This window comes from Euphorbia lathyris, chromosome 10, assembly GCF_963576675.1.
Source record: "Euphorbia lathyris chromosome 10, ddEupLath1.1, whole genome shotgun sequence".
Classification (NCBI taxonomy): Eukaryota; Viridiplantae; Streptophyta; class Magnoliopsida; order Malpighiales; family Euphorbiaceae; genus Euphorbia; species Euphorbia lathyris.
This window is the reverse complement of record NC_088919.1, coordinates 66,161,826-66,183,940: the sequence shown is the minus strand read 5'-3', so window position 1 is coordinate 66,183,940 and position 22,115 is coordinate 66,161,826. Positions and strand designations below refer to the sequence as shown.

At 37.9% G+C, this 22,115-nt stretch overlaps 1 protein-coding gene across 2 annotated transcripts; it reads left to right on the top strand.

Moving 5' to 3' along the window:
* Window positions 1-9,983: 9,983 nt before the first annotated feature.
* Window positions 9,984-20,664, top strand: LOC136209355 (uncharacterized). Of its 2 annotated transcripts, none has more exons than XM_066000804.1 (13): window positions 9,984-10,106; window positions 10,225-10,297; window positions 10,365-10,438; window positions 10,543-10,614; window positions 11,173-11,201; window positions 12,227-12,277; window positions 13,595-13,645; window positions 14,964-15,023; window positions 15,124-15,206; window positions 15,700-15,847; window positions 16,663-16,713; window positions 18,116-18,220; window positions 20,357-20,664. In XM_066000804.1, the coding sequence occupies exons 2-13, from the start codon at window positions 10,233-10,235 to the stop codon at window positions 20,501-20,503; spliced, it is 936 nt and encodes a 311-aa protein (XP_065856876.1). In that variant the 5' UTR covers window positions 9,984-10,106; window positions 10,225-10,232; the 3' UTR covers window positions 20,504-20,664. The 2 variants fall into 2 exon arrangements, 1 of the variants encoding a protein (XP_065856876.1); XR_010677505.1 differs by lacking the exon at window positions 9,984-10,106 and adding an exon at window positions 18,606-18,735 and having other exon boundaries at window positions 10,113-10,297; window positions 20,357-20,490.
* Window positions 20,665-22,115: the final 1,451 nt, after the last annotated feature.

Below are 22,115 nucleotides of genomic sequence, written 5' to 3'. Positions count from 1 at the left end.
AAAGAAATATTGAAGAAATTCGATATGGAAGAATGTAAACCCATATCTACCCCAATGGGTACTGACACTGTGCTTTGCGCTGACGAGAAAGGTAAGTCAGTAGACAGTAAGTTATATCGAGGTATCATTGGCTCTCTACTTTATCTAACTGCTAGTAGGCCAGACATTCAGTACTCAGTATGTTACTGTGCGAGATATCAAGCTGGCCCCAGGGAATCTCACTATATAGCTGTAAAAAGAATTTTTAGATATTTGCAGAGCTCAGTTAAAGTAGGTCTATGGTATCCAAACACAAATGACTTCACACTCATTGGATACACTGACGCTGACTATGGACGAGACAAGCTAGAGCGTAAAAGCACCTCAGGAGGATGTCACTTCCTTGGAAGCTGTCTAGTGTCGTGGTTCAGTAAGAAGCAATCGTCAGTGGCCATGTCAATAACTGAAGCTGAGTACATTACTGCTGGAGGCTGTGTGGCATAAGTCCTATGGATTAAGCAACAGCTAGAGGATTATGGAGTACAAACAGAAACAATCGAAGTCAAATGCGACAACAAGAGTGCCATTGACTTATCCAAAAATCCAATCCAACACAGCAGGATGAAGCATGTCAGCATTAGGCATCACTTCATTAGAGACCATGTACTCAAGGGTGAGATCAAGCTGACCTATGTTCCAATAGATGAACAGCTTGCGGATATCTTTACAAAGCCCTTAGCTTGTGAGTAATTTAATATACTAAGGGAAGCTATCGGTATGTCTAATCCTCTTCAATAGATTTCTGCGCTTAAATAAATGTTGAGTGATTATTACATGCTGAGTGATTAGTGCTTAATGAGTAACTATTATATGCTGAGCTAATATGAATGACATAAAATCACTTTATGCTGAGTAGACATACATACTGAGTGATTACTATGAGCTGAGTTACTAAACATGCTAAAATCCCTTCTACGTAAAACTGAGCACTCAGAACTTCAAATGTTTAGTATTCTAGATACTGAGTAAAGCCACTTGCACAATAAATGCTAGCACGCGCATTAAGTAGCCACCTAGGATGATGTAAGCGTAATAAATAGAAAACACATGCGCCGAATGTGTCATAAATGCTAGAGATAACGGTCGATTGATCAACTCGAGGTGAAACCGCCATTCCGACCCATCAGATCAACCCAAAACGACTATAAATAGTGGATGATTTCCCACTAAACTCTCTTTACACTTGAAATCTTTGGCATTCGATTTCTCTCTAACTTCCCAAAATCCTCTGCATTTCTCAAATCCTAAAGAATACCATGTCTAGCGATTCCCAGAACAACTCTGGTCGGGATTACGATGAAAATCGCTCTGATCTGAACCCTCCGTCACCTGCTGAGAAGGACTATGAAGAGACTTCCACTGAGTCACAAAAACAAGGTCAGCATGACCAATCTATCACCAAGGTCAGCATGAACCCTAAAGCTGACCGGGCAACACCGTCGAAAAAGAAGAAGGAGAAAACTAAGGAGAATGTTTTCCTCCCGGTCTACAAAAGTGTAAAGAATTTTAAAGTCTTCCGTTCCCGTTGGTTTTCCAAGGGATTTGTAGAAGCTGAGAAGCCCTTCTGCGAATGGATCTCCAAAAATGGCTGGACCGAACTCTTCAAACTCCCTAGTACCACTTACCCGCAGTTGGTAAGAGAATTCTATACAAATCTAAGGGTTGCCGAAGATGATGATCATTTGGTCACCAAAGTAAAAAACAAGGACATCACCATCACTCCGTCGTATCTTGCAACGTTGCTCAAGTTAAAGGCAAAAGGATCAGAACTCAGGACCATGAATGACTATTTGCGCGTTGATTACCCTGTTGAGTTCTGTAAACCAAAGAACCACAAAGGAGAAATAGCCAGTACATGCATGGGTCAGCCTCAAAAGATGGCCCACTATATCCTGACTAACTTCATATTCCCCAAGGTCAACTCCTCCTCATCAGCTTCTAACTTTGAGCAGTGCTTCATCTGGCACATACTAAACTATAAGCCGCTCAACATGCCCATATTTCTCATCGGTGCTTTCCAACGCAGTACCGGGACACTCAGGATGGGGTCTCTCATCACAAAGATACTGCAGGATCATAAGGTCAGCATGGTAGAGGAAATTGAGATTTTGGGTACGAAAATCACCGCATCAGTACTATTCGGCTTAGCCTACAACCAACCCATTAAGCCCAAGAAAGGAAAGGGAACTATGGTTGAAGAGGATCCCACTGATGAAAATGAAGACGGGGATAATATGGTTGAAGGGGATAATATGGTTGAAGCAGCACAGGATGCGCTGACCAAGAAAGGGAAGAAAACTGAGGTTGAAAAGGAACTTGTTGAGCGCACTAGGTAGGATAAAAAGAGGAAAGATGACCAATCCTCCTCCAAAGATATTAACACGGCTCCGAGGAAGCTTCGAATAATCTCTAGTGCGAAGAAAGCTGCTGTTGAGCAAGCTCAAGGGGAACCTAAGTCCGCGGAGAAACAGAAAAGGCAAGTTGAGCCTGAGGAAGAAAGTGAGGAGACACCTGATCAGCCCCTGAAGAGGAAGAAAACCTCTGGGTTGAAGCCGATAGAAGCTGACCCACTTGACTTCATGATTACAAAGGAATCACACTTCGCGTGGAGTCAAGATATTGATCTAGAGAAAATTCCCTCTGGTCAGGAGGAAGAACAAGGCTACACTGAGGACCAAAGCTGACATGATGGGTCATGCTGAGGAAAGTAAACCAGTTGATGCTGAGCAAGCTGAGCACCTCGTTAAGTCACCAGTGAAGGACAAGGTTGTGGAAGGCCTTGATACTGACCTTAACTCCTCCTCTGAGTCTCTTGAGTCTATTCCTGCTGATCCTTCTCCACCAACCAAAACTCCTAAAGACAGTACGGACAAGCGTTTCAAATGCAAAGCTCAAAAGCCCAACCTCATCGATTTGTTGGATGACTCCCCACTCAGAGATTCAATCACAGACTTGACCAGACTTCAGTTCCAGTTCTTCACCAACGTCGTTGAACCAACTCCGGACCAAATCAAGGAAAAACAAGCCTCCGTTTCTCACGTTGAGGAACAAGCCGACCCAATAGTCCCTACAGGTCAAATCTCTACCGACACCTCTGCTCAACCTTCCACTGGGCAAGTGCTCGAAGTCTATGCTGCTCAACCAAACGGGCTGGCAAAGGAAACTCCTGCTCAAGACAGTTCTGAGTTGCCTCAACCTCCAAAATCTACTCAACTTCAGACTGACACTGAGTAGGTTAATAACTCTGCTGATCCACCTCTTCCTACTCCTACAAAGCAGAATGAAAATCAGTCATCCCCTGCTACTGACCTGAATACAAGTGCAGCTGTTGACCAAGCTGGCACCTCCACTTCCCAGCACCAAACACCTCCTCTATCCAGTGCTGACAAGATTCCGGCCCCTGAGCACCACACTGATGAATCCTATGCTTACCTAAATGCTTCTGAGTCTGGAAGGAAAATTATTGACTCAGCTCAAGCTCTCCTTCAGGATATTCATCAAACTCACGCCGATGCTCCTGGGTCTGTTCATGTTGAGCCAACTCAAATCTCCTCTGTCACTCAGGTTCTGACCGAAATCAAGGGTCTCAAAGAACTGATGAGCGTCATGACATCTTTCATTTCTCAACAGCCCAATCAAGAGTCAATAGTGAATCTGGATGAACTCCAGCTGATGATGGTGAACCATATGAACTCCATCCAAGGTCAACTCAATACCTTATCAGTTGTGAACTCCACATATGCAACCTCTGCTGAGGTTAATCAACACTTCTCCCAGCTGACCTTTGAGCTGACTAGAGCTCATGACCTTATCTCCTCCTCCTCTCAGTGCTCCATCGAACAGATTGGTGAAGCCATTCACCTACTCAACCTGAGTAAAGAAGAAATGGACACTGACCAAGTGAAGACCAACAAAATTCTGCAGTGCACTCAGTCCACACTTGCGCAAGTCCGACATACCAATACTCAACGTCAGACATATGATACTGCGTTACTCAGGATGTATCATCAATCCTATACCCGGATGACAGAATCGATAACTTGGATCGGGAAATCTCAAAAGTATCTGCTAAGTATGCTCAGTGCCAACATTAAAATCCCCGCTTCAAGTATGGCCGATGACATGCAGGTCTTCCAAGGTCTACAAGAGAGTACGAGTCAACTGCAACTATACTCATCCAAACTGACTCGTGCTGTTCAACAGGGAATCTTTTATACTCCTTCTCCTCCATCACATGATGCTGGCAAAATGGGGGAGAAAGAACGAACATAGCAAGCTGCTGGAACTCAGCAGAACACGGGGGAGATATCTAAGCCAGCTGTCGGAACTCAGCAGAAGCCTGGTTCAACTTCTGCTGACCCGAGCACCCACACTCAGCAACAATGAACTGTCCAAACCAAACCCAAGTCAAATCAAGTTCAAGCCAATATTAGGAAATAGTGCTAGCAATAGTCTATAGTGCTTGTAACGTATATTTTATGGCATGTTCTTGTTAAGCTGAGTAATATAATATTATAAGCATCTTTTATTCAAACTGACTTTATATATGCGATGCTTACTTGTTGTGCTTATATGCTGATCTGTCATACTTAACTATTCATTGAACAACAAATTAAATCTTGTGAACATAAGGAATATACAAGTAAAATATACCCAGCACACAACTCTGATACCTATATGCGACACTGAGTAATAACTAAATGTTCCAAGCATTGACCTACTTCTGAAAGCTGACCTAGGCTCATCTGAATTAGAACTTGGAAGGTCTAGAATTGAACTAAGTCAGTAAAGGCATGTCTTAATTTCACTCAATTAAATCTTAGAAGGTTTAGAGTTAATTTAAGTCAATAGATGCAACCCTTACGGGGGAGTAACGTCAGAAGAATAAAAGGTAAATCAATCATGGGGAACCTCAATGCTGAGTTCCAAAATTAAATACTTTTTCCAACATCAAAATGGGGGAGTTTGTTGAAACACCTTTCCACATGATTTTGATTTGACAAAATTATTTAAGTTAATCTCATGATTAAGACAATTAAATTTAAGTGCTTTGATTTAATTGTACTAATGTGTTTGTTCAATGTTGAGTATATTAATAAATGAGAACATAAATAAAAAGTAAGACAGAACAAAGTCAGCATGAGCCACAGAAGCTGAGTAGAACACAACTCATCATCATAGAAGAAAAGTCTTCTTCAGAACAAACGCTTAAAGACGAAGCTGATCGAAGAAGTTGAGTAGAACGTAACTCAGCCTCGTCAAAGATAAAGATCGAAGGCAACGTCAATTAAATCAAGCTGAGTGTTCGTCAGGACAGCACCAATGACCCGTTGACTAGAAGACAAAGCCCGACAAAGGTCTGCACCAATTCAGAAGCCTCAGAATTACGCCAAGAGACCTTTTCGAGACGCATGGATCAATTGGCGTTTTGCAAGAAGACAAACCTGGCGCTAGAAGACGAAACCTGGCGCAAGAAGACGAAACTGGCAAGCCTGACGCGTGCTAAATTCAGACGACAGGATTGGCCTGCAAATCTGAATGCTGACCAATGAATGACGCAAGAAGACTGTTTGAATTCAACGGATATGTCCGAATTCAAATGATTGAAGCTTCAGATTTTACTATAAAAGGACAAGTTCATCACTTGGATCCTTTGCCGAAATACAAAAAAGCACAGACAGAAAAGCAAATCTTCACAAGAGTGAAAATCCAAAATAGAAGCTGTCTAAATAGAAAAAGCAAGTTCTTACACCCAAATCCAATCTCTGTGTAAAACTCTAGAGTGAATTTGTATTCATCTAAAGTGTTCTTCGTTTGAGAGAACAAATTTTGTATCAATTGTAAAGGTTGAGAGAGTGAAGCTGAGTACTCGGTTTTAGTACTCAGCGGTAGAGAAAATATGAGTGTTCGGTCATAGCGCTCAGTAGGGTTGAGTAGACGAATAGAGGACGGTACTCTTGCATACTCAATTGCTTTGTAAACGGTTTGTGCTCTACCATTAAAGAGCTCAGTAGTGGATTGAAAAAGCCCGGAAGGATTCTGGGGACTGGATGTAGGCGGTGAGGCTGAACCAGGATAAGACTGCTGAGTAATCTCTAACCCTTCTCTTGATATATATATGTATATGTTGCTTGCTTAAATTACTCAGTATATAATTTGTATAAGCCGACGCTGAGTAGCGACGGTTTCATTAGATATCTTACAACTAGAATCCCTCTTTTTTCCGATCCAGTTCCTAATCAGAGTGCTGAGTTGGAAGCTGACCTCAAGTGTTATTTCCCAACTCACAAGTGAAACAGTTCTAGTCAGCATCTGACTAAAGCTGTCTTACACTACGCTCAGCCTTGCTGATCAAAACTGAGTGGAGTTAATTAAAGAATTAAATTAAGTCAGCGTAATTAAACTAAAAAGTATCATTAGTTCCTAACCCCCCCTTGGAACTAATTATATTACATTACACGGGACCAACAGAGAGCTTATTGGCTCAGGAAGAGAGCTATCTACAACAACGGGGCAAAGGCTTTTTGGCTTGCTAAAAAGAACTCAAACTCACGATATTTCCATGCAAGCATTACTACGAGGAAGCGCAGGAATCAAATTGAGAAACTTATGGATGGGAATCGCATTGTGGTGGAGCAGGCGACCTTGGGAGATCATATTCAGGACTATTTTAGGTCCCTGTTCACTGTTGCGACTTCAGCAAATCTCTCCATTGTTGAGACGTTGCTGGTGACAATTACTAATGAGATGAATGAGAGATTATACTCACCGTTTGTTTATGAGGAATTCAAGGTAGCTATTTTCCAAATGCACCTCGACAAATCACCCAGTCCCGATGGCCTTACCCAGGTTTTTTTCAACATTTTTGGGATTTAATCGGTATGGACGTTTATAATGCTTGTAATGTTTGGCTTGAGAGAGGCTTTTTTCCCTATAGTCTAAATGATACTATTATCGTGGTAATTCCCAAATGTGCTGTGCCTGAATCTGTCAAGGACCTATGCCCTATTTCATTGTGTAATGTGCTTTACAAATTAATTGCAAAGGTGTTGGCGAATAGGTTGAAATTGTTTCTGCCTGAAATTATTTCTGATTGCCAATCGGCGTTTGTCCCGGGTAAATCAATTATGGATAATGTGATGGTGGCCTTTGAATCTATTCATTACATGAAAAGACGGAATAAAACGGCGAAGGGGAATGTTGCACTAAAGCTTGATATCAGTAAAGCCTATGACAGGGTGGATTGGGAGTTTCTGCGGGCTGTGTTAGTCAGAATGGGTTTTCACAGTATTTGGGTAAATTGGATAATGCTATGTGTAACCTCTGTATCTTATTCTGTATCGGTAAATGGTTCCATTTTTGGTCCAATTAATCCTGGTAGAGGCCTCAGACAAGGAGATCCGCTATCTCCATATCTGTTCATACTGTGCTAGAAGTCCTATCCCAGCTTATTTTCAAAGCAGAGGCGGATGGTCTTATTCATGGGTGTCGAGTCTGTAGAGGAGCTTCATTTGTTACACATCTTTTATTTGCTAACGATAGTTTTCTCTTTTTTGATGCCCAAATTACAGAAATCCAGGTGATTCGAGGGATTTTACAGGATTATGAAAGAGCCTCAGGCCAAGCAATCAATGTATCAAAGTCTGGTATACTTTTCAGTCCAAATGTGCTAGAAGAGACTAGGACTGCTATTTGTGCGTCACTGAGCGTTACTCAACCCCTGGATACCGACAAGTACTTTGGAGCTGCCATCTTTGACTGGAAGGTACAAAACCGCCATCTTCGGATATTTGAAGGAACGCTTGCTAAAGAGATTCAGCGGTTGGGGGAATAAATTCTTGTCGATAGCATGTAAGGATGTGCTAATCAAGGCTGTAGCTCAGGCATTACCCATGTACTGTATGAGTGTCTTTTTGCTTCCAAAGGGTCTATGTGATGAGCTCCTTTTGGTGGGGTACGAAGAATAACGGAAGATCGGGTATTCACTGGTTCGATTGGTCAAAACGGTGTTTAAAAAAGGAGCAATGAGGACTTGGCTTCAGAGACCTTAGACAGTTTAATTTGGCCCTATTAGGAAAGCAAGGGTGGAACTTCATTCACAAGCTTCATATGCTGGTTAGTAAAATCTTCAAAGCGAAATATTTTCCTAATACTAACTTTCTTGCATCTAAATTGGGATCAAACCCAACTTACATTTGGAAGAGTATATGGAGCTCTATTGGGGTACTGGATAAAGGCTTGAGGTGGAATATTGGAGATGGGGAGAAGATCTCAGTGTGGAAGGATCCGTGGTTGATCAAAGATGATGGCTTTTATGGGAAAAGGAATGGTGAAGAGGTTGATTTGAATCTCAGGGTGGCTGACTTAATTACTGCAGGTGAACGTAGATGGGATTTCAACAAAGTAAATGAGTTGATGTCAAAAGAGGATGCAATCTGTATCAAGAAGATGATGCTACCATTCCGCCAACGAGAGGATCGGCTCATTTGGCACTTCTCGAAGAATGGATGCTATAATTCGAAGTCAGGCTATCGTGTGAATGAAAGACATGATATCAATCGTCCGAGCCATGAGGGATGGGCACGCTTGTGGCACTTGTTCATTCCACAGAAAATTCGTTTCTTTCTCTAGAAGTTGGGTTCTGCGTGTTTACCCCCTGAGAGTTCGACTAATAGCCAGAAGGGTATTGATTTCGCCTTTGTGTCCCTTTGTGAGAGTGCTGAAGAAGACCCGTGGCACTTGTTTACGGAGTGCGAGTACTCAAAGGAATGTTGGCAATCGGCGGGAATTAGTATTCCTGTAGGGGACCGGACATATGTATCTGCAGATTTTGAAGGCTTCTTGCTGCATATATGTTTGAATTTGTCAGCTGATATAATGAGTAAAATTGTTGTGCTGCTTTGGGTGATCTGAGGGTAGAGAAATAATCTGGTTTGGAATGGTAAGATGCTGCCATCGTCGTTAGCTGTACAGCAAGGCTTTAGTTATCTCACGAGCTGGAGGTCGTGTCAAAATTGCAGGTCGGTAGGAGAGGGGGCTTGTCAAGGAGCTGTACCGAGGTGGAAGAAACCAAAGAGCGGCTTTGTGAAATGTAATCTGGATGCCTCATTATTTGCGGAATCTGGTCAAGTCGGATGGGGTGCAGTGATTAGAAAGGATGATGGTTCGTTTTTTTGCCGCATGTGATTCTGTTAAAGATGGATCCCTAGAACCTATTCTTGCCAAAGCTTTAACACTGAAGGATTGGTTAGAGTGGCTCATCGCGTTGCGAGTAACTCAAGTAATGGTGGAAACTGATGCCAAATCAATTGTTGACAAACTACATTCAAGATGAGTTAGGTGGTCTGTTACAAAGCTGTAGGGAATTAATATTTGTTATTCCCGAGTGCGAAGGGAATTTTTATCTTAGATTAGCGAATGGTGTAGCTCATAGCTTAGCTAGAAATGCCCGTTCCAATGCTAGTCAATTTACATTTTTTAATTTGCCAACATGGTTGGTGGATGTGTTTTATAAGGATTGTTCTAAACCAGTTGAATGAATAAGATTTTTCCTTTCAAAAAAAGAAATTAATATTTTTAAATTCGATAAAATATTTGAATTTTTTTTTATCCAATTCGTAAAAAATACAATATATATATTCCCAGATTTAATCACATGTTTGTAATTTATTACTAATGAGTAATAAAATAACGCACATTTAAAGTGCATATGATAAGTTTAACAATCGAGAAAACAATTTAATGAAGTATTTCTTAAATTCACTCAATTTGTCAATGTTGGAACTAAAATTACTTTGATAAGGGTTAGGAGTATTTTTGCACGGATAAGTTTATGAAAAAAGTAATTACTTATTACAAAATAAAAACAATTAAATTTACTTATATTCCGTTAATAGAATTACAGAGGTATAAATATGGAAATCTTGCAATTTGGAAAAAGGGAAGTTGACAGTTGACAGTTGACCAAGTTGAGAGTTGACAGTTGACCATGGAGATACTGGATCCTTGGGAAGTTCTTTGATACCCATGGCATCAGGCGCCATCTGCTCCAGCAGCAATTATTACTTGTACGAAACAAATTTCAACTCTCCGTCTTCTCTTTATCATTCGTCGTCTTCTCATCAAACACTCCCAACTGTTTAATTGCTAATTGATCTTCCCTATTTCCTATCTTTTGCTGCACAGGGCATAAAATGGGGCATGAATCGCATTCTACAGTCGAAAGGACTGCCAATTTTCGTCTCTGCAATGTGTCTGGGTAAATTTATCATTCATCTTTTTAACAATTTTGCTTTCTGTTTTTGTTCATGTTTAGTTTGTTTCAGATTCACAACCGAGCTGCTAGAGATTTGCTCAGATGAGCCTAAAGTGTACATACTCTTCGTCCCTGGAAATCCAGGTCAGTTGTATGTTTGGTACTGTGTGAATATGCAGATTTGTTTTGTTTGTTAGGTAAATTGTGTAGAGTAGGAGTTGTAATAATGCTGGGTTCTAATAATACAGGAGTTGTTTCGTTTTATAAGGATTTTTTGGAATCACTATATGATTTGCTTGGAGGATCTGCGACTGTTACAGGCAATTCTCATGCTTTCTCTTTTTTTCCCCTTTCTTGTTGGATTTTCGATTTTGAGGGGTTAAATGCATGCATCCCTTGGCTATGTTGCCTGGAAATGGAAACTGAAACCGAAACGGAAACAGAAACGGAAATGGACATGAAACCCGGAAACGCCAGTGAAGCATACTTTCCCTGCAACATAGATAGCTGATCACTGAATTTCATGTTGTTCAAAATGTTCACTCGACGTCAATGTGGCTTACAAGTCAGCACTGGTCAACTTTCACCAATGACCGAAACAACACATATATGCCACTTAGCTGACATGTGTCTGTCACCTAGCTGACAGAAACCTTTTTGGTCAACGATGAAAGTTGACTAGTGATGCTGCGGCAGCCACTTCACTTTTCCGGTGTATTTCTGCTTTTAAAGTCGCCGGTGTGACTTTATTGAAATAAATTGAAGTTGAGTGACCATTTTAAGATAACTATGAAAGTTCAGTTAACAACGTGCCTTTAACCCCCACATTTTGAGGCGTGATAATTATGAATTGACGGTTTCCTTGCATTTGTTAACAGTTATCGGGCATATATCTCATACGATGAAGGTAAATTAATGCCTTAGCTCTGTATACTGTTTCTAGCCTAGTTCATATATTGAATTTGTGCAAATGAATTCGTTTCTTTTGAAATTGCTCATTTAAAGATTCAAATGTAGCACAAAGTTTTGAAGAAAATGTTTTTCTGGTATAACTTGATGATGACTTCTGTGGTCTTGTTTGGATTTGATGTGAGAAAGGCATGCCTTATAGTGTGATTAGCATAGTTGTTAAAGGTGCACCTAATGCAAGGGTCAAGGTAGTGAACCTTGATTGCACAAGGTGATGTGCAGTTTAAAAGGCTATCTCCTGGGCTTTGGAGCCTGCGCGCCTCAATAATATATACTGTTTTCACTAGGTTTTTTTTTTTTTCCTTTTTTTTTTTGTATAAAACAAATGGTTGATTAATCTCAACCACTAATCTAATTTAAATAAACTTAATCTTAACCTTTGATCTAAATAAGAATATCAGAAAACGTAATATAGAAAGACTAGAGAGGGATTAAGAGCAGAGTCGCGTAAAGAATAATCTCCACTCAAATGGAAACTGCTACACACAGAAACACATCACGTAAGGTGTGTTCTCTTTTTATTGACAATGGATGGTTATTAGTTTAGTAGCATTAGTTAGGTACTTAGGTTAAGACGTTAAGTATATGTTAATGTCTCTATGAAGTATGAACTTAACTTGGCGTTTTTAACATTTAGTATTATGTGGTTTTGTCTTGTTTATGGGGTCATGAGAGTGTTTTCTTGGTTTATGCTTTAACTATTAATAGAGTATTAGTGATATTGATATCAAATATTGATATGCTTTAACTAGTACTAATAGAGTATATATATATTTTTTCTGCGCCTCGTGGTCCTCAGGTTGTTATTTATATTTTTTGCGTTGCCCTTTGAGCCTAGGCTCCAGGACTCCTTAGCGCCTTAGTGCGCCTTTAACAACTATGGTGATTAGTTATATGTGTTTTTTGGTTCTATTGTGGTGAAGATTGTTTCTTAGTTCTTACATGAAGTTTTCATCTTGCTAGGACTGGGAGCATTGCAGGTTGTTCTCATTACAACAACAAATCGATCACAAGGTATCTTTCATTTTCCTTCACTGCCTTCCAGTTGACTGTTGATTTCATGTGATCTACCTATAATATTTTAGGATCTGAAAGTTCGTTTTTTAGTTAGTAATGTATGAGGATAAAGCCTCTGGATAAGTGAACTGCATTCTTTACATGTGCCTTACTGGACTTTTTAATCAATCTGCTCAAGCTTTTGTTCGTACACTTGTAGTAGAGTTACGGAATAAGCGAATTGCATTCTTTACGTGTGCCTTACTGGATTTTCTAATCAATCTGCTCAAGCTTTTGTTAGTACGCTTGTAGTAGAGTTACAGGATAAGTGAATTGCATTATTTACGTGTGCCTTACTGGACTTTTTAATCAATCTGCTCAAGCTTTTGTTAGTACACTTGTAATAGAGTTGCGGAATAAGGGAATCGCCAATCTTTACGTGTGCCTTACTGGATTTTCTAAAATCAATCTGCTCAAGCTTTTGTTGGTACACTTATAGTAGAGTTACGGGATAAGCGAACTGCATTCTTTACATGTGCCTTACTGGAATTTTTAATCAATCTGCTCAAGCTTTTGTTAGTACACTTGTAGTAGAGTTACAGGATAAGCGAACTGCATTCTTTACGCGTGCCTTACTGGATTTTCTAATCAATCTTCTCAAGCTTTTGTTAGTACACTTGTAGTAGAGTTACGGGATACACGAACTGCATTCTGTAAGCGTGCCTTACTGGATTTTTTAATCAATCTGCTCAAGCTTTGGTTAGTACACTTGTAGTAGAGTTACGGGATCAGCGAACTGCATTCTTTACGTGTGCCTTACTGGACTTTTTACTCAACCTGCTCAAGCTTTTGTTAGTACAATTGTAGTAGAGTTACGGGATAAGCAAACTGCATTCTGGACTTTTTAATCAATCTGCTCAAGCTTTTGTTAGTACACTTCTAGTAGAGTTACGGGGTAAGCGAACTGCATTCTTTACGCGTGCCTTACTGGACCTTTTAATCAATCTGCTCAAGCTTTTGTTAGTACACTTGTAATAGAGTTACAGAACTGAAGACCTGAAATTGCATGCCATCTTAGCGAGAAATTTTCCTTGGCAATATAGTTAATTCAAGTGTGTCCCGTAATCCACAAGCAATTTTTTGTTAGGATTCTGATTGTTATTTTCAATTCAACATATTTATTATCAACTTGTAAAAACTCGATTGTCTTCCTTACTTTCTTAGTATTCCTTGTTTTTTTTTTTTTTTTAAGTTTTGTTAGGTTGAAACTAACATGCTTGTTTAGTAAATTCTGTACTTCATTTTGTATGTGTCCTCTAATGCAATCTTTTGCAGGTGGATTTCATCAAACAGGAGCTGCAAAATATCCAAGTTCCTATAGTTCTGGTCAGGAGACCATTTTCTTTTTATAATTCGTGTTATATTTTAATATTAGTTCTATCTCCAATTGCCTCCCAATTAATTTCGAAAATTTGAAAATTCAAAATAATTTTTAGTAATGATAATTCTGTAGTGGCATCAAGGTTGCTGTATTCTTTAGGTAGAAATTTTACTTGCATGCTATGAAGCACTGATACGGGTACACATACAAGTTCGGGTACAGTAAATGTTACTTTCCGCTGAAAATCAAAGAAAGCAGGAGTAGTTACTAAAAACTAACTACTGGCATTTTTAAAAAAAATATGAGATACGGTACGGGTATAGCGGATATATACACATGAATATATAAAACCATAAATCACATTCATAAGTCATTGTAAACCACAAATCACATTCGTAAATCATTGTAAAACCACAAATAATATTCATAATAACTAATAAGTCATTAATTCATCGAAAAAACATTTAATACTTCAAACTATTTAAACTAACAAGTCTAAAGACTATTCTAAGACATTTTCACTATCTTTCTACAAACATTTAATAGTACTGATTAGCTTTTAGTTTTTTATTTATTCTTTTCCAAATAAAAGGTGGTTGCAAGCTGGTTTAGTTAATGATTTATATTAGGAATTTATGTTTAATTTTTTTCATACATTAACTCCTACTTTTGTAAAGTTATTTAAAGAAAAAACCCTATATTTTACCTAATTAACTCTGAAACCTATCCCCCAAGTATCCCCGTGTATCCCTTCATATCCCCATAATTAAAAGAAAAAAGAAAGAAGGGATACTTGTTTTTCCGTGTCCCGTATGTATATGTATCCCCGGAGTATCCGATGCGCGTACATCAACCTTGGATGAAGGGTAGGGAAGGGTAAATAAAGGAAGAGTAGAGAAGGGTAGGGAAAGGTAGGGAAAGGTAAAGAAGGGGAAGGAAGGATAATTTCTAACCCTTCAAAACCCACCGAATTGGAGGGTTAAAAATTGGATGGAATTTCTTAAAAAAAACCCTTCAAAACCCATCCATTACCCTACCCTTCTAATTTTTTTTTTGTGTTCCAAACTTGGGTTTGTAAAAACCCTTACTAACCCTTCCCCCTCCCAAACAAGGGTTTCTATCAACCCTTACTAACCCTTCCCTTATTAACCCCTCTGAACCCCATCCAATCAAGCCCTTAAAGTATCTGTGCTCCGTAGCTTGCATGGGAAATTGATTCTAACTTCTAGGTATGACTATTTATAGTGACCAGGCTTACTTTCTTAGTTGACTTAGTTCCCGAATTGAAATTCTTTGTGACTGATATGTTATTTTTGTCCTAAGGTCGGGCATTCTATTGGTTCTTACATTTGTATTGAGACGCTTAGGAGGTCGCCTGAGAAGGTGACGAGTGCTTTACAAATTCTTCCTATCTCTCATCTGATATCTACTTACTTACAGTTCTGTTTTTTTTTTTTTTTGACATTAATCTCTGGCATTGTAGGTCAAATATTACATAGGACTATATCCATTTTTAATGTTGAACAGTCTATCAGAGAAGCAGACTACTATCAAGAAACTTGCAAAGTAAAGTTCTTTGTATGCTGCATTATTGAAGGGATAACACCCTTTTTAGCTGTGATGTCCGTACTCTTTTTTTTCTTAAAAGTTTCTTCAGGTCCTAAAATTGTGTCGGTCGGGACATATTATCAAGGGAGAAGGTGCAAAAATAACCTCAATGTTGACGGTCAAGAGCAATTTTATGTTGGTAGCAAAGAGCAAATTTACCCCTAACATTGACAAATTGGATTAATTTGACAAATAGTTCATCAAACTGTCTTATCGGTCATGAATTTTGTCATCTACATTTCACATATGCGTCATTTTATCACTCATAGACTTAAAAAAAGCCAACATTTGGGGTAGAACTGCTCTTGGCTGTCAACATTAGAGGCATTTTTGCACCTTATCCCTATTATCAATTACTGCACGCTGTCTGGATGTATTATTGTTTCCTCACTTTTTCGTTTACTATACCGTTTATCCATGAGGAGTTTATGGAAGAATTTGTGAATTTCAGGTCTTCAATTAAGTCGGCTTTGCTTAGTTTTAGCGTAGCATCACTAGGAGTGCTGCCTAGATGTGCTACTAGATTAATTGTGTCCAAATCTGTTGGGAAGTTATGGTCTGCTACTGCTATTGATGCTGCTTGTAGTCACTTGTTACAGGTATGTTCTTAGTTTTCTTGTATGCAAGAGTATCTGGTAAATTACATCCATGGCCACAGAATTTTACTTATTTTGATGGTATGGTCGCTAAACTTAAAACTTAACATAAAAGTCACACAACTTTTCACTTTCTAATGCTATGGCCGCCAAACTTCAACTAGCGCCTCAAAATGACCGTTAACTACCTCAAAATGGAAATGTTCAAGAATTAAAGTCGTTTAGAACGACATTTACCATGCAGCTACATTTTTTATTTTCCAAGAGACTCTTAGTCACTCTCAAATCACTAAGAGTCTCTATATTGATAAATATAACAATACATAGTAATTTTAATGATAACAAATAAATAAGGAGTGAGTAGGAGGAGTATTGTTGGAGATGACATGTATTTTTTTGGGTAGACTAAGAGTCTTTTGGAGCTCTTAGAATATCATCAATTCTTGAACTTTTTTGTTTTGAAGTCGTTAACGGTCATTTTGAGGCGTTGATTGAAGTTTATTAGCCATAATGTTAGAAAGTGTAACTTTAAAAAGTGTAAAGTTGAGTGGATTTTATGTTACGGTTTTGGTTTTAAATTTAGTGGTCATACTTGAAAAAATAAGTAAAGTTCATTAGCCATGGATGTAATTTACCCCCAAGAATTTCATTCTAAAGTTTTAAGCCTTTTATTTGCTTGTTGCACGGCTATCTAATTTCCTCTTTAACAACATAAGCATGATTGATTTTTAAATCTTATGCAAGAGTTTCATTCTGTGCCTACGTATCTCGGGTTTTTTCTTTTTAATTGACTCTTATTATCTTTTATTCATTGTCAGTACCATACCTTTCGAAATATGATCTTTATGGCACTGACGGAATTCGATAAGGTAATTTAATTTCTCATGGGAGTATATAAGTAGTAACTTGTAGGATTGAGTCTTTTGATATAGTATTACATACTATGTTGCACGGAAATTCTTCTTCACTAGTGTGTCCGCATTTCGTGTGGGTTTCCGATATAGTATAACCTTTCTTGGTGTTCGTTTCAGTTTCCATTTCCGTGCAACATAGCTTACATACTATTCCAAAGAAACACAAATAGCATTTGGATACAATAAATCCAACAAGCTCTATGGAATAAATTTCATATTTATGACCTTTGGAACCTAAAAAATGTTCCATATGAAATTTCACAATTACGTATCTGCTGAATTTAAATACTTTTGCTAAGGAAAAACTCTGCATAAAATAATGAATAGACAAACGAAGCTCATCTGCCACTTACACCAATAAATAGTTAGAGTATGGAGCCCAGACTATTAGTTGAGAAAACATCAAAAATTCTATGGAAACTGTGAACAAGACTTTCATTTTTTTTTTTTATGTAAAAACACTTAAAAATATCAATTTATCATCCATAAATCACGATAAACACTCCCTCTCAGTGAATCCTGGATCGTCACTGCAGGTTATGCAATCCATCATTTACCTTAATCCCTTTTGTCGTTTTGCCTCTTTCGGCGTATTAATGTATGTAGTTGTTTAGGGAAATGAAACTTGGAAAGCTTTGATAGAAGACATCAGTTTGCTTCCAACTGGAGCATGAATTCATTATGGAACATCATATTCTGTGTTATTGTTGTTGCTCATCTTTTTAAAATTTTTCTGAACTTCTGATGCTTGTAATTAGGAGTAAAGGCATATTTGGCCACCGTAGTATCCAAAATCCCGTCAATTTCGCATGTGATATTATTTGGTAACATTTGGCCCATGAGGTATTTCCATGCGACATTTAACCCACTTTGGATGAAAAATTAACTGATTTGTTAATTCTTGTCACATAGAACAATTTTTGACACGTGACATGTACATATGGTGATTGTTTTATTTTTTTTTTCTTCTGTATATGTGGATAAACAAGAAAAAAATTTAATTTCTTATTTATCCGCATATTAAGTTTATATAGAAAAAAAAAATGCCACGCATACATGTTACGTGTCAAAAATTGTGTCAATGTGGTAAAAATTAACAAATCAGTTAATTTTTCAGTCAAGATGGGTTAAATGTCGTCTATGAGAATATCTAGGGGCAAATGATAAAATTTTGAGTAACAGAGTTATCAGCATGTGAACCTTCTTGTAGTTTACAACTTTGGCTGAATTATGTGGAATCTTGCAATCTTACAGGTATAATAAAGCATAAGCCAACTCTTCTTCTCCAGCAAAAGAATTAAGTGCTAAAGAATGTCTACAGTACAACCCTGTGTTGACTACGGTTGCTTTATGTTAGCTTTCAGAAGAACCAGATTGGGCATTCATGAGAGAAAATCAAAGTAAAATGACATTCTTGTTTGGTCTTGATGATCACTGGGGTCCAATGGAAATGTTTCAAGAGGTCAGTGATTTTCTATCTCTTGTTTGTAGGGTTGTAATCGAGTCGAGCCGACCCTAATTTTGGCCTGCTCATGTTCGGCTCATTAGAAATTTAACGAGCTCAAGCTAAAGTTGGAGCTCAACATGAACATCCTGTCATGAGCTGCTCGCGAGCTTGTTCACGAGATTTGCTCTCAAGCAGCTCGTTAATTCTATTCATGAACTTTGCTTGCGAACAACTCATTAATTATGTTAATTTGAAGTTTCTTTAACACAGAAAACTACATAGTTTAGAAACCGACAAAATTATGTAGTTTTCCATTTACCTTTTTTATAGAAATACTACTTCTTCTGTTCTACATAGATATCTTTCTAGAATTCTTTTTGGTTTCATAATGCATGACAAGGGAACTGTACGTGAAACTTCTGCCTCATACGGCTCCGTCCCGAGCTTCCATCATCGGCCCTTGGGCGGTTTATTCTAGAGGATCAAGCCAAGTATTGAAAATGGCTATTTTCCCTTTTGATTCGGATAAGGTATAAAAATACCCCTCACATTTAAAGTAAGGAGCAATTTTACCTTTAACATCTAAAATGTTACAATTTTACTCCTAATGTTGGCCGCCAAGAGCAATTTTACCCCTAACATCGACAAGTTGGGTCAATTTGAAAAATAATTCATTAAACTATCTTATCGGTCATGAATTTTTTCATCTGCACTTTACATGTACTCGCTCTGTTCCACAAGACATATCTTTTAAGGTTAATGCATACTAATTAAGAAATCCAATTAATTTTAAGTAAAAGATTTTGTTACCCTTGTATTAATTGGATCCACTAATAACTTTATCTATTCCCAAGGCAAAAAGTCAACTTAAATAGGGGTATATTTGGTAAAAGTAAATTAATGTGCATAGATTGAAACAAAATGTCATGTATTGTGGAACAAAAAAAGTTCTCTAGAAAGACATGTATTGTGGAACGGAGGGAGTACGTCATTTTATCACTTCACATGTGTGTTATTTTAAAAATAAAAAAATAAAAAAATATCTTTTGTACGAGACAAATAAAATTTCAAATATTTTGTGAAATTTATAAATATTAATCTCTAATTCTATTATTAAATCACAAAAAAATATATAAAAAAAATTCGTAGAACCAACTGATATGCAATTGGTGCAAAATAAGGAACAAAATACTATGTATTTTATAATAATATCTGAAATTGACTCAACTTCCTAGGGGTAAAATTGATCTTGACACCTAAGGTTAGGGGTAAAATTGCTCCTGACTAAATTAGGCGGATTTTTGCACCTTATCCCTTTTGATTCAATCTATACACATTAATTGCTTTTTACAAAATATAATCTTATTTAATTGGTCTTTCTACTTTGGCAATAGATAAATTTTTTATTAATACAAGTAACGGAGTATTTTAATTAAAAAATTAATTACATTTCTTAATTTTTTTTTTGTACATTCCTCTAAAAAGACATGTAAACAAAGGGGATATTATTAAAAAATAATCGAACTAACTTGCTCACGAGCCTGTTCATATAAATTATAATCGAACTTGTTCATGAACCTATAACCAAGTCTGCTTGCAAACTTTCGAGCCGAGTTTCATCGTGCACAAGTTCGGTTTGTTTGTAAATCGAGTCGAACACTGTCGAGCTTTTATCATGTTGAACGAGCGATACAAGTATAGGACCTAATAGGGTGTTTGTTAGAAGGGATATAGGAGGTGGGATAGTTATAAAAAACACGAGATAAGTTATCTCGTGTTTGTCTGGGAGATAGAAGAGTGAGACATATGAGGGATAAGCCTCTTATCCCTCAAATCCTATACCCAAGAGCGGGGATGGTACAAGGAGGTGGGATAAGCTCATGCTATTTTAATAGGATGGAAAAGTTTATCTTATCCCTCAAATTAATGTTATGTAGTTTAAATAAGGTTAAAATAGTAAAATGTATTATTTTATCCCTATCCCACATGCCAAACATTGAATAATAATTCTCAACTATCATATTTTTATCCTTATCCCAACTATTTATCCTTATTTCTATCCCAACATTTATCCTTATCCGTATCCCAATAGAATACCAAACGCCCCATAAATGTTCAGTCGTTTATTGAACTCATTGTTTATGACTACAGATAGAAAAGCAGGTCCCTGGTATGGCTCTAACAGTTGAAAGGGAAGGCCATAAGCATAGTTTCTGTTGCACTGAGGCCGGCTCGAAATGGGTTGCTCAGCATGTAGCTAACTTGACAAAGACTCAAGTTTTAAGCTCAAACCAATGAAGTCAGACACATTGCAGATCTTAAAATTCTATGAACATGAGGATTTTCCTTGATTCTTATTTGTATCATTCTTTTAATATTCACATCTTTGATTTGTGATCTGTTATTTGGTTTATATGTATATCCCTTAAACATTTGGAAATGTGAATTATGCGTTGATATGAGAGATTCTGTAAGGTAATACTTCGACGCCTAAGGCAAGAAAGAAAGATGATCAGCGCGAGCAGTTGATAGGTGGCCCCATTACAATGCCTAAGTTAGCAGGGTATGAGATATAGTACGAGATAGATAGGGATGGCAACAGGTATTCTATCCGCGGGTACGGGCACTACCCGATCCTAATGGGATTATCCGTACCCTGTATAAAAGGGTATGAGATTAAAACTATTATCATAACGGGTAATGGGATGGGTATGGAAATACCCCTCATGGTACCCGTTACCCGTCATAACTCTTTTATATATCAAAAAATAAATTTTGTTTTTAGATGTAAAATGTGAGATTTGAACCCCAACATTTTGTTATTCAACCATTGAGTGATGACACTAAAGTACTTTATGTTGGTCCCGTATAACGTGACAAGGTTAGTTCCAAGGGGGGGATAGGAACTATTTTAAAATTTTGTCCGTTAAGGCTGACTTCTTTTCTTTTAGAAAAGGTTTACACAGCGGCGCTAAGTAGATTTAAGACACAAGCTTAGTCAACTGGTGACTAAGTCTGCTTCTTTCCTTGAGTCAGGAGATATCACTTAAGTCTATTCCTGAGCTCAGCTTCTTAGTGCACTCAACTCAGTGTCTATTCGTTACTTAATCAGTTTTATAGCAAGCAATATATAAAGGAGTTTAAAGGTTAGAAATATGTTACTCAGCAGACATATCCTGGTTCGGCCTCTCCGCCTACGTCCAGTCCCCGGAACTCGTTCCGAGCTTTTTGAATCCTCTACTGAGCTCTTTAAAGGTAGAGCACGAAACCTTTTACAACAGAAGATGAGTATACAAGAGTACCTTCCTCTATTCCTCTACTCACTTTTATAACTACCGCTGAATACTATAACCGAGTACTCAGCCTCTCCTTTCTATTCTTTTAGAAATGATAAGTGTTTGTCCTAAACAACAATTGCTAAGACACTTTAGATGAATGAATTCACTCTAGACTTTTACACAAAGATTGGAATTGGTGTAAGGTTTGCTTTGCTTTTCTCACAGAACTTCAAGTATGAATTTGGTCAGCGTTTCGACTTGATTGAAGATCTGCATCGAATGAAGCATTTGAGAGGCCTATTTATAGTGACACTTCAAGCACCGGTAATTTCGAATTTCGAAATAACCGTTGGAGGCTAACGGCTTCCTGTCGCTATCATCTGGACGTGCTCAGTGTCGTTGGCCAATGAGATTCTTGTATCTTCTGTCTACGCCAGTGCTCAGCAGCTTTTCGTCAGATGAACAAAATGTTTCGACATTTATAGTAAAGTCTTCCAGACAGTTACTGCGTCCTCTGAGCTTTATCCAAAGTAGAAATACTTTGTCTCTACTTTTGTTCTGTTCTATCGCTGACTTGTACTTCTTGTCGTTTCACTCAGCAGCTTCATCTTGAAGCAATTGATAGAAGGCTT

What these genes read in the sequence shown, in the direction of transcription:
- LOC136209355 (XM_066000804.1), top strand. Translation starts at nt 10,233, where the DNA reads ATGGGGCATGAATCGCATTCTACAGTCGAAAGGACTGCCAATTTTCGT. An exon ending in AACAACAAATCGATCACAAG is followed by an intron (nt 12,278 to 13,594) that starts GTATCTTTCATT and finishes AATCTTTTGCAG; the next exon opens with GTGGATTTCATCAAACAGGA. An exon ending in CACTGACGGAATTCGATAAG is followed by an intron (nt 16,714 to 18,115) that starts GTAATTTAATTT and finishes GCTTTATGTTAG; the next exon opens with CTTTCAGAAGAACCAGATTG.